The sequence below is a fragment of the Lepidothrix coronata genome, unplaced genomic scaffold (assembly GCF_001604755.1).
Source record: "Lepidothrix coronata isolate B3197 unplaced genomic scaffold, Lepidothrix_coronata-1.0 Scaffold24, whole genome shotgun sequence".
In the NCBI taxonomy this organism is placed as follows: Eukaryota; Metazoa; Chordata; class Aves; order Passeriformes; family Pipridae; genus Lepidothrix; species Lepidothrix coronata.
The window spans coordinates 2,237,451-2,249,532 of NW_016690204.1; the positions used below are offsets into that span (position 1 = coordinate 2,237,451).

The following is a 12,082-nucleotide window of genomic DNA, read 5'->3' on the forward strand; positions in this document are numbered from 1 at the left end:
GCCCCCGCATGACGTCACCGGCGGGGGGTTGTCCCGGGGCCGCGGCTCCTTCCGGCGGCAGGATGTGGCGGGGCCGGCCCGGATGCTGCAGCCTCGCCGGGGGGGGTCCCTCCCCCGGGGCCCACGCGGGTGGCTGGTCACACCCCACCCGTGATTTTGTTTTGAGGGAGGGAATGCAGCTGCGGCGTCCCCAAGGGCCCCCCCACCCAAAATGGGGGGGGGAAAACCCTTGCCCCCAGGCGGGTTTTTTGTTTGGCGGGGAGATCTGCGGTGTCCCCAGCAGTCCTGCTGTATAACAAGAGGCGCACGAGTGGGAGACAGCACTGCCCCACGCGGGGGGCAGAAGTCACACCCCACCCGTGGTTTTTCTTTGCGGGGGGGGGGGCTGCTGTGTCCCCAACAGGCCATTAGGAAAGGGAGGGGGGGTGTCACGGGAGGGCTGCACTGTCCCACACGGGTTTTTGGTGGAGAGAAAGCTGCTGTTTCCCCAACAGCCCCACCCCAAAAGGTCGGACGCGAGTGGGAGGCAGAATTTTCCCCCGCGGGCGGCTGAAGTCAAACCACACACGTGGTTTGGTGTTTTTTTGGGAGGGGCACTGCTGTGTCCCCAGCGTCCACACCCCAGAAGGGGGACACGAACTGGGGAGCAGACCTGACCCATCCTAGTGGCTGAAGCCACATCCTACCCGTGGTTTGGGGTTTTTCTGGGGGGAGGCAGAGGGAGCTGCTGTGTCCCCTACATCCCTGCCACGAGTGGGGGGAGACACGGGAGGGCAGCACTGTCCCACGCAGGTGACAGAAATCCCACCCTACCCGTGGTTTTTTTTGCGGGGGAGGAGCTGTTGTGTCCCTAACAGTCCCACTACAAAACGGGGGGTTCACGGTGGTCCCTGTGCCGTGGGGGGATGTGCAGCCCCCGCAGTGGGGCCCTCGCAGGGGACAGGGCAGGGGGCCCAGGGGACAGCCCGGCAGAACCTGTCTTGCAGCTCCCGGTAGGGCCGGGCCGGGGGGCACTTGAGAGGCAGAGCTGAGCCCACCCTGCTCTGCAGGGCCGGGTCCTGCCCCTCCAGGTGACAGGCCACCCCCTGGCCCCCCTGTTGTCCCTGCTCTGATGGCCCTGACCCCACAGGCAGGTCCCTCAGATACCACATGACCCCTGCCAGCCCCTCATGACCCCTGCCAGCCCTGTGCCCCCTGTCAGCTCCCAGACCCTCCTGATAGCCCTGTGCCCCCCTGCCAGACCCCCATGGCCCTGCCAGTTCTGTGTTCCCCTGCCAGCCCCAGACCCTCCTGCCAGCCCCCCATGGCATCTGTCATCCCCCCAGACCCCCCATCAGCTTCCAAGCCCCCTGCCAGCCACAGAGACCCTCATCAGCCCCCAGAGCCCCCCTGCAGCCCCCCAGAGGCCTCCCAAAGCCTCCTGCCAGCCATATGACCCCTGTCACCCCTTAACCCCTGAACCTCAATGCTGGTGTGAGCCCCGTGCCCCTGCTAGCCCCCAAACCCCCCCGCAAGGCCTGTGCCCCCCTGCCAGCCCCCACAGCCTCTGCCAGCCCTCAGACCCTCCCATCAGCTCCTCAAGCCCCCCCCCAGCCCCTGACTGCCCCCACCAGCCCCCAGAGCCCCCCCTCCCCCCAAAAGCCCCCTGCCAGACACATGACCCCTGTCACCCCCAAGCCCCTGAGCCCCAAGGCTGCTGCGATGCCCCCCCCACCCAGCCCCTGGCAGCTCCCTGAGCCCTCCCACAGCCTGGTGGAGACAGGAATAGGAATGGGGATGGGGTGGGATGGCGATGGGATCAGGTGAGGTAGAACAGGCTGGGACAGGCCAGGATGGGGTAGGATAGGACAGAGTGGGGTGGGGATTGGGCAGGATGGGATGGGATGAAATAGGATGAGATAGAACGGGATGGGACAAGTTGGGATGGGGATAGGGCAGAATGGGGTGGCATAAGCTGGATATAGGTAACGATTGGATGGTGACAGGATAGGATAGGACAGGATGGAATAGGGACAAGACAGGTCAGGATAGAGATAGGGTAGAGATAGGGTAGAGATAGGATAGAGATAGGATAGAGATAGGATAGAGATAGGATAGAGATAGAGATAGAGATAGAAATAGGGCAAATGAGGGGGACAGGAGGAGGATAAGGCAAGATAGGATGGGAACGACAGAATGGGATGGAATGGGACAGGATCAGATGAGGTTGGAAAGTATGGAAGATGATGGGATGGGGATAGGATGGGACAGGATGAGATGGGATGGGAACAAGACAAGTCAGGATGGGCTGAGGTAGGATAGGACTAGGGCAGGATGGGATGAGTTAGGACGGAGTGAGGATAGAAAGTGATGGAGATGGGATGGGGACAAGTCAGGTCAGGGTAGGATGGGTTAGGATTGGATGGGATAAGACTGGATGGGCACAGGGCTGAATGTGATGGGGACAAGACAGGTCAGGATGGGATAGGATAGAATTGGATGGGTTAGGATAGGACTAGGGCAGGATGGGATGAGGACAGGATGTGCTGAGGGCTGGGTGGGATGGAGACAAGACAGGTCAGGATGGGACAGGATAGGGTAGGATAGGATAAGGTAGGATGGGACAGAGCTAGGGCAGGATGGGATGAGGTGGGATGGAATGGAGACAGGTCAGGATGGGACAGGATGGTGTCAGGTAGGGTATGATAGGACAGGATGGAATAGGATAGGTCTGGGGTGAGATGGGATGAGGTAGCATGGGATGAGGATATGATGTGATGGGTATGGGGTGGGATGGGGACAGGTCAGGTAGGACGAGATGAGATTGGATGGAGACAAGGCCGGGTGGGATGAGGTGGGATGGGATGGGGACAGGATGGTGATAGGAGAGGATAGAGTAGGATAGGGATAGAGCAGGATACGATAAGATAGGATAGAGCCAGGTCAGGACGGGACGCGCTGTGACGGGCCAGTGCCAGCACGGGTCGGTACCGTCCCGGCCGCTCCGGTCTCCCCCCACCCCGCCGTGTTCCACCGCGTCCTGCCGCCGTGTCCCGGTCCCGCTCCGGCCGCGCTGCGGCCCCTCCCGCCGCCTTTGTTTACGCGGGGCCGGTGCGGGGCGGGGGCGGCGCCGGGCGGGCGGGGGCGGGCGGGGGAGCGGCGGCGGCGGGCGGGAGCCGCGCTCGCTCCAGCTGTTTCCCGCCTTGGGCCGCGGGCAGAAGCCGGAGCCAGGCCGGGAGGGGCTGAACCGGGCCGGGACCAGCCGGGCTGGGCTGAACCGGGCCCCCCGCCCCCGTTATGGAGTACTTCATGGTGCCGGCCCCCAAGGTGCCGGCCCTGCAGCACTTCAGGAAATCCGAGAAGGAGGTCATCGGCGGGCTCTGCAGGTGGGGGGGCGCCGGGAGACCCCGGGATCGGGGGCGCTGGGGGAGGCGCGGGGGGATGGCGGGGAAGGGGGGCACGGGGAGCGGGGGGAGCGGCGCGGCCGCCGCGGCCCCACCGCCCGCACGTGGTCCCGGCCGCGCACATGGGGCCGGCGGCCGCGCGTGGCCCGGGCGGGGAGCGCCGGCCCCGCAGCCCGGCCCGGCCCCCGCGGGGGCGGCGGGGGGCGCCCGGGGCGGGGGGCGCGGGGGTCCGGGCACCCGGGGGGCGCGGGGGTGTGTGTTTACCGCCGGGCCTGGCCGTGACTCTGCAGCCGCCCGGAGGAGGCGGGTCGCGGCCGGGGCTGCCGGGACATGTAGTGCGGGAGCGGCGGCACAAAGCCCGCGGACACGCGGGGAGCCCCGGGGAGCGGAGGGGCGGCCGGGGATGGGGGCCGTGCCCGCGGGGCCGCGGGGGGCGGCGGGTGGAGGGGGGGGGCGGCGCGGGCCCGGGGCCACGCGGGGCGGCCCCGAGCTCCCCCTCCCCACACGCACCCCGGGCCTTGAGCCCCCCCGGGGGCTCCGATCCCCCACCAGGCCCGGCCCCGCCGTGCGGCGGCCCCGTGAAGTCCCTGTGGGGCAGCCCGGGCCCCACGGCACGTGCTGGGGGCCCGGCCCCTCGGGGTGCTGTCTCTGCCCCACGGGGATGAGGGGCTCCGTCCCGGTGATCTCGGGGGGTGCCCACACCTGAGCTCCCCCCCGGGGGTGCAGCGGTGGAGCAGGGACGCGGGGCGGGGGCTGGCTTCGCTGGGGTCCCCCGCGTTACTCACTGCGGGCCTGTGGGTTGGGTGGGGGGGTGACGGCATGGGCAGGGCGATGCGGCTGTCCCGCCCGGGGATGGGGGGCACGGGGCAGAGCTCGGGGAGCTGCGCAGCCTTCCCACTGCCCCGAGATCTGAGACACCCGGTGTGGAGCTCAGGGTGCTGGGAGACCCCCTGCCTGTGAGACTGGGGTGCTGGGGAACCCCTTGCCTGCAAGCTTGGGGTGTTAGAAGATGCCCTGCCTGGAGCTCCAGAAGCTGGAGAACACCCCACCTGCGAGCTCAGGGTGCTGGATGACACCTTGCATGGAGCTTGGGGTGCTTGGGGACTGCCCTGCCTGAGAGCTCAGGGACATCCTACCTGTGGCCTTAAGTAGCTCAGGGACATCCTGCTTGCAAGCTTAGGGTTCTGGGGGATGCCCTGCCTGTGAACTGGGGTACTGGGGGACATCCTACCTGTGGAATTGCCTATACCTTGCTTGTACACTCGGGTATACGCTGACCCTGAGCTCAGTCAGCATGGGGATGCCCTTCATGGAAGCGTGGGGACGCCCTGCCTGCAAGCTCAGGGACACCCTACCTGTGACCCCAGGGAGCTCAGAGACATCCTGCCCACATGCCTGTGCCTCCTCTGCCCACCAGCACAACCCACAGCACCAGTCGTGGGCAGTGGTGGATGTGAGTGGGCAGTGGGGACATCTGCCATGGGACGTGTGCCCTGCTCTGACACCCCCCGTGGGTTTGTTGCCTTGGAGGTCCAGGCATGTGGGATGTTCTCACCAGGGTGGGAAAGACCAAATTCTGCTTGCCTGACCCAAACCCCACAGCACCAGCACTAGGCTGGGGATGCCCTGGGGGCTCTGGTGGCTGCCACTTGTTCCCCCTGCCTCTGTCCTGCCCCATCCCTGGTCATGCTGGGTGCCTGGATGGCTTCTGAATCCATGGATTTTTGCCCTCTCCATATCTCTCTGTCGTTTCTCAGGTCTCTTCCCAGGAAGAGCAGCTGGGGCAGGTTGCGGGAGGTCTGTCGGTAAGGAAGCAGGCTCTTCCTCCTTCCCCGGTATTTAAGAAGCCGCTTCCGTGCTGCCCAGTCCTGGGCCTCTCTGTCCCGTTCCCCTTATGTGTCTGGTGGTCCAACATCCCGGAGCAGCACTCTGGCCACATCCCCACGAGGGACGTTGCCCCCAAGACCTGCAGGGTTTGGCATGTTTTAGGAACAAGTTTGGGGCTGGTTTCGGCAGGAGCAGGGAGGTGGGTGACAGCCACCACCAGATGGGAGCCCTGTGCCATGATCCCACTGCAAACAGCTCTTGGTCCATGTGACAGATGGCTGCTCCCAGTGAGAGAGGCAGACCCCTGGGCACCCATCCCAGATCCACAACCCCAGGACATCCATTGGGAACTGCACGTGAGGGAACCAGTGTGGTGGGTTCTTGGCACACCCAGTGTCAGCCTGTGCTGGGATGCTGCCTTGGAGGCTGGGGACAAATGTCTTCTTGGCCCCATGGGCTGAGCTGGGACCTTTCCCCATACCCTTGAGATGCACTGAGATCTTTCCCTGTCCCTCTAGGTTGAGCTGGGATCCTTCCCCATCCGTCTGGGGTAATCTAGGATCCTTCCCTGTTTGTTTCAGATGAGCTGCGATTCTTCTCTATCTTATTGGCCTGAGCTGGGATCCATTCCCTTCCCCTTGGGCTGAGTTACGATCATTCCCCACCCCTCTGGGATGATCTGGGTCTTTCCCCATCCCTGTATATTTTTGAGGAGTTGTGGTGCATTCCCAGGTCACAACAAGCAATGATGGGTTGCCTGGGAGCCTCCAGGCACTGCCTGAGCACACGGTGGTACCTCAAGTATCACTTAGACCCCTGGGTTTCAAATCTCTGTGGTTCCTCCATGGCCTCACCAGGAGGGCAGTGAGGGCAGGATGCCGGGCTTTTCTTCCCAGCCTGGCATTGGCAAGGCTCTGGGTGGAATATTCCCATCTCTGTCCCGGAGCCACTGGGCACCTGGATGGGTGACTGGAGCCCGTCTTATCTCTCCTTGTGGCAGCAGCCTGGCTCCTGTGTTTAGTCTTTGGTGCCTTGCAACATCCCCGGCGACAGTGGGTGCTGGGTGTGTGGCTGCCTGTGGCTTTGGCATGGCAGGATGGCCAGCTGGTATAACAGCCCAGCAGGCTCACCATCCCTGTGATCCAAACCCCCTCCCCACTTCCCCAGGGGAAGGAGCAGGGTGTGGGTGAAGAAGCTGGACCCCGCAGTGGTGGGCTTTGCTTGGGGTCGGGTGCCCTGGGCCCACGGGTGTTGCCTGTCCAGAGCCCTCCACGCCGGTGCCATCGCTGGCTCCAGGAGGCATTCATTCCCCTGCACATCTGCGGGGCAAGGGCGTGGGGGGCGCGGAGGCAGCGGCAGGAAGCAGGCAGGAGCTGCGGCTTGGGGTGGGACAGGGGCTTCTCTGCTGGGAGCTGTCATCTGGAAGCCATCAGCGGGGCGGGAGGGAGGGAGCCGCCTTCCCAGGGCCACACACGCCGGCCGGCCCCAAGGGGACACAGCCGGCCGGCCCGCAGCCTCCCTCACCCACCCGGGGGTCCCCGGCTCCCCTCGCCCGGGCTTGGCACTGGGCAGCGTGTCTGAGCCCATCGGAGCTGGGGGGCTGCAGTGGGGCCACCGTTTGGTCAACTCATCCCCCAAAGCTTCGGATACAGGGCCGGAGAAACCCACCCACCTGCGTCGGCAATCCTCTTGATGGCTGGAATCGTCATTGCAAAGCAAGGGGGGACGCAACGGGGTGAGCTGGCAGCAGGGGTGCAGCCCCCTCCTCCCTAACCCCACATCTCTCTCACAGCTTGGCCAACATCCCGTTGACTCCGGAGACCCAGCGGGACCAGGAGCGGCGGATACGCAGGGAAATTGCCAACAGCAACGAGAGACGGCGGATGCAGAGCATCAATGCTGGCTTCCAGTCCCTGAAAACCCTCATCCCACACACGGACGGGGAGAAGCTCAGCAAGGTGAGCAGGATGTCGCCGGGGCTGTGGTGGTGTGGGGTGCAGACAGTGATCCTTCACGGGGAGGGGCTGAAAGTGTAATTGGGGATATTTGCATATGTTAATTCAGTGATCGAGGTCTCTCCTGGGGTGTTTTCCCTGTGGGAGTGGGTTTGCACCACCAGCCTGGAGTGGCTGAGTGCATGTGGCAGCCCCCGGTGCCCCAGGAGCAGGGTATTGTGCCTGGGTGAGGAGGAGACCCTGCTGCAGAGGGGAGTGGGCTGAGGAGGTGCTCGGCGGCCAGGCAGGTTCCTGAAATGGAATTGGAGGATTTCGCTGTGGTGGAAATCCCAGAGGGGACCTGCGGGTGAAGCAGACCCTGAAGGGAGGTGCTGGGGCTGGGTATGGAGCAGTGCTGCTGCCTCCCAGGCAGGGAGGGAGCTCAACAAGAGGAGGTTTGGGGGGACAGTATGGTCTCCTGCCTCAGCATGCCCCTCCTGGCTCTCCCACAGGCAGCCATCCTTCAGCAGACAGCCGAGTACATATTCTCCCTGGAGCAGGAAAAGACTCGGCTGCTGCAGCAGAACACCCAGCTCAAGCGGTTCATCCAGGTAGTGCCCCAGGGATGGGACGGGAGGAGATGGGACAGTCCCAGCTGGCCAGGGAGGGGACATCATCACTGTTTCTTGGGGTCAGGGCAAGACCCTCTACCCTAATCAGCCGGGGAACGGAGATGTTTCCACTCTCCTGGCAGGGCAGGGAGCCCCATTCAACCTGGCAGGGGGAGAAGGGCTGGGGTCCCACTTTCCATTCGGGGTGTTGGGGTACAGCCCGGTGGCAATTCTGGTGCTGGGGTGCCCAGCTTGAACTGTTCTGGGTATCACAGTGTGAGAACCGGGTTGGCACAAGGCTGGGGGTTGAGGACCAGGATGGGGGGCAGATGCAGGAGTCTGTCCATCCCCAGGCATCAAGGACAACCCTGCAGAGACCCTTCCCAGCAGGGAGCTGTGGTGGAGGGTGGCATCACCCGAGTGTGGTCTGGATGGTGGGGAGGCCATCCAGGCTGGTCCCTGTCCCCTAACACCACATTCCCATGGCAGGAATTCAGTGGTTCCTCCCCGAAACGGCGACGGGCGGAGGACAAAGACGAGGGGATCGGCTCGCCGGACATCTGGGAAGATGAGAAGGCCGAGGATCTGCGTCGGGAGATGATCGAGCTCCGGCAGCAGCTGGACAAGGAGCGCTCAGTCCGCATGATGCTGGAGGAGCAGGTGAGGCTGGGTGCCCTCTAGCAGGCTCTGCCACGGCCCCAGCAGATCCCTGGGACACCGGCACTGCCACGGGACCACGGGACATCTGCTCTGGCCACCACTGCTCCACGCTCCATCAGGGCTCCCTGGCTCTGCTGGGCCCACCCCACGCAGGGCACAGCCCACAGCCGTGGTTCAGGGGTGCTGTGCCCGTCTCCTCACTGATGTCAGGGTTCTCTCGCCCGCAGGTTCGCTCCCTGGAGGCCCACATGTACCCCGAGAAGCTGAAGGTGATCGCTCAGCAGGTGCAGCTCCAGCAGCAGCAGGAGCAGGTGAGGTTGCTGCACCAGGAGAAGCTCGAGCGTGAGCAGCAGATCCGAACCCAGGTGAGTGCACCCCAGCCCATCCTGCCCGTGGCCCACCCATGATGCCCCCAGGTGGTGAAATACAGGAGGTTGGGGCAGTTTAGTGATGGGCTTGGCACCTCCTGTGGGCAGCGATGTCCCAGCAAAGCTCACACCATTGGAGAATTGGGAAGGGGTCGGTCCAAAGCCCCTGCAGTGCTCAGGGGGCTGTACTTGTGTGCACCCGTTGTTTCACAGCGGGACTATGGCTTGGACCACCCGTGTTGGTTTCCAAGCAGCTCAGCTCCCCGTCACGGAGGGCTTTGTACAGGGAAGGTTGCTTGCCGGTGGGCAGGGATTCATCCCTGGGGGTTCACCTCTCACTGAGTGACTCCCACTGAGCTTTAGGGACCCCCAAACCACTCCCTGTGACCCACCAGGCTGGGAAAAGGGAGCAGTGAGCGGGCAGGCAGTGGGGATGGGAGCCTTCAGCCTTTCCTGCAGCACAGTTGGATTTGCCAAAGGTGCAGGGAGAAGGTGAGCGCTGTGCTGGCACCTGTGCACTGCCACCCCTGAGCCCAGCTCATGGCCACACCGCTCTGGGAGCTTCAAAAGGAGAGAGGAACACCAGCTTCCACCTTCCTTGGGCTTCTGAGAAGCCATGTCCCCACAGGGTCCCTGCCGGCTGCCTCCTGGGAAAGCTCGGCCTATTTTTAGGTGAACTCTACATAGCCTCCTGCTTGGGCGGGTCTTCCCATCCACTGTTCAAGCGAGGATCCCCAGGGGTGTGGGGGCTTCCTGGCCATGCAGGTCAGGGTGAAGGGAGGCCTGGCACTTGCCTCTCCTGACTTCAAAGCCCAAATCATTCCCTCTTGGGGTACGGGGAATACTCACATTCCACTCTGCCAAAGCTGAGGTGGCAGCAGCGTTCAGCTGGCATCCCTCTGCGTCCATTGGGATGGAGAACTGGAGCGGCCGAGTGATGCTTCAGCTTTTATGGAGTTTGGGCTCAGTGAACAAGCGCGATGCTCTCCCCACTGCTCAGGTCCCTGCTCACCGGGGGGGTTTTGCTTCTCTCCCCAGCTCCTGCCATCACATGCTCCCCCAGCGCCCACCCACCACCCCACCGTGATCGTTCCAGCACCGCCTCCCTCCCATCACGTCACCGTGGTCACCATGGGCCCGTCCTCGGTCATCAACACAGTCTCCACATCCCGGCAAAACCTGGACACCATCGTCCAGGTGAGTCGGGGAGGATGGCAACGGGGGGGATTCGGAGAGTCCCTAACCCCCGGGGTTGTGCCAGAGGGGACACAGACCATGTCCTGATGGCGGGTGGTTGCCCTCGGCAGGCGATCCAGCACATCGAGGGGACGCAAGAGAAGCAGCTGCAGGAAGAGGAGCAGAGACGCGCCGTCATCGTGACGCCGGTGCGCGCCTGCCCCGAGCCCTCCGCCTCCGACACCGCCTCCGACACCGAGGGCAACGACAGTGACTCCATGGACCAGAGCAAAGAAGAGCCCTCGGGGGATGGGGAGCTGCCCTGACACCCCCCAGCCGGCAGCCAAGGAGGGGAGCCAGGGCGGGGGGGGAAATGTCAGAGAATATGCTGAAATTTTTAAAAAATACAACGCGATTTGGGTCTCTTTTATGACCTTTTTCCAATACTGTAAAGCAGAGCGCCAGAGGCAGGCAAAGGTCACCCTTCAGCTCCCGGGGGGCGGCCACAGTGGGATGCAGGGGGCTTGGGGCATGGAGGGGGGGGGCGTTTGGGATGGGAGTCACAGCTCCCCACCCTTTTTTTATCACTCCCCCCACCTGCCAACCCACAGGGAATCCTGCCAAGCCAGCAGCAGCCCCGCTGTTCCTGATGGCGTTCCCTTGGGACAGGGCCTTTGGTTGGGATCTTAATTTGGTTTTTTCCTTCTCTTTTGTGTTTTTTTTTGTTTTTTTGTTTAATTAAATGTTCGTTTTTTAAGCAGGGGGGAGATGCCAAGTGGCACGGCAGCAAAGGTGGGACAGGGACCCCTGGCTTCAGGGTACGACCAGCCCCACCATGGCTCCTGCACTCCACGTGGGGCAGGAAAAACCCCTTTGGATAGTAAAATAATCCCAGGATGATGCCATTGGAGCACAGGCAGGAAGGTCGGCACGTGCCACCCCTCCCTGGTATTTCCAACCCTCATTTCCTTGGCACGGGTATGGCGGGGTGGGGGCTGATTTTTCCAACCCCACCCCTATGCCCGTATCCATCCCTGTCCCCCAACTCTGCTCCCATCCCTCCTTTAAGCACTTAATCCAGTTTGTGGGGTCCATCAGCTCCGAAGAGCTTTTCTATTTCGTGATTGTGTCGCTTGGGTCTGTCGTGGGGGGTGGGGGGGCCCCTGTTTTGTGGATCCCCCCCTCGCCCCGCCTCCCCCCTCCCCGGCTGTAGGGTTTTAGGCCAGTCGTGTGTAGAGCCTCGGTGGTATTTGGTAAGTTCCCCCCCAGCCGCAGCTGTTTCTCGGTTCCTTTCCCCCTTTTTTTTTTTTTTTTTGTTTTGTTTTGTTTTGGGTTTTTTTGTATTTTTTTTACAATTTTCAGGTCTTTGTGTTGATTGAGAAGCTATTCTATTTTGTTAAGAAAGTTGAAAAAAAAAAAGAGGCTCGTGCCTTTGTAAAGAAACAAAATAAAGTTTGTACTTGGTTTTTTAGAAGCTCGGTCCCGGTGTTAACGTTTGTGGCAGGGCTGGGGACAGGACAGGGATGGATCCCACCTTCGTGGACACTGGTCTCTCCAGGGGAGGAAGGGTGGGGAGGGCAGGGGAGCGTTGCCTGCCTTGGGAATCACAGGCAAGAGGCAGAGGATGCCGCCCCTGGCGAGGTTTCCCGCTGAGCAGCTGGGCTAAATTTAAAGGCTCAGCCCTGCCAGAGCTGCCCACATGTGTGACGAGCACCTCAGGGCTCAGCTCACTGCTGAGATGGTGGGAAGGGCTGGGGCTGGTTTTAATAAGGCCACACAGCTGGGGTGGGGTCGGTGTTCCCCCTGACTCAGGGATGGTACCTCTGGTGTCCCTGTACTAGGATGTGGGAGGTACCCATCTCTCTCTGTGGCTTTTTTTTTGGGGGGGCACCCCTTTTTCCCACCTCTCTGCATCCCCCCATAGCTGTGGGTCTCTCCCACTCCCCCTCCATGCTGTGGCCATCCATGGTGTCCAGCTAAGGGCTAGGTCTTACCTGCTCCCTACCATCACCCCCTCCCTCCCACCCCCATCTCAGGGTCAGGGGCTCCCTCTGCTCCCACACTCGGCCTCTTCCCCGAGGAAAAGCTGGGTCACAGCCCCCCAGACGTGGCTCCTGCAGTGA

General features: G+C 62.8%; 1 protein-coding gene across 2 annotated transcripts; it reads left to right on the forward strand.

The window, feature by feature from the left end:
* Positions 1 to 3,180: 3,180 nt before the first annotated feature.
* On the forward strand, positions 3,181 to 11,405 carry TFAP4 (transcription factor AP-4). Of its 2 annotated transcripts, none has more exons than XM_017808663.1 (7): positions 3,181 to 3,365; positions 7,003 to 7,168; positions 7,657 to 7,755; positions 8,245 to 8,415; positions 8,643 to 8,780; positions 9,822 to 9,980; positions 10,091 to 11,405. In XM_017808663.1, exons 1-7 carry the CDS (start codon positions 3,277 to 3,279, stop codon positions 10,283 to 10,285), a joined length of 1,017 nt encoding a protein of 338 aa, XP_017664152.1. In that variant the 5' UTR covers positions 3,181 to 3,276; the 3' UTR covers positions 10,286 to 11,405. The 2 variants fall into 2 exon arrangements, with proteins under 2 accessions (XP_017664152.1, XP_017664151.1); XM_017808662.1 differs by lacking the exon at positions 3,181 to 3,365 and adding an exon at positions 4,212 to 5,188.
* The last annotated feature ends 677 nt before the right edge of the window (positions 11,406 to 12,082 follow it).

Excerpts from the sequence above, each read along its gene's own strand:
- TFAP4 (XM_017808662.1), top strand. The coding sequence starts at position 5,070 with ATGCTGGGTGCCTGGATGGCTTCTGAATCCATGGATTTTTGCCCTCTC. Across the intron at positions 5,189-7,002 it reads AGGTTGCGGGAGGTCTGTCG|CTTGGCCAACATCCCGTTGA; the intron begins GTAAGGAAGCAG and ends TCTCTCTCACAG. Across the intron at positions 8,416-8,642 it reads GCATGATGCTGGAGGAGCAG|GTTCGCTCCCTGGAGGCCCA; the intron begins GTGAGGCTGGGT and ends TCTCGCCCGCAG.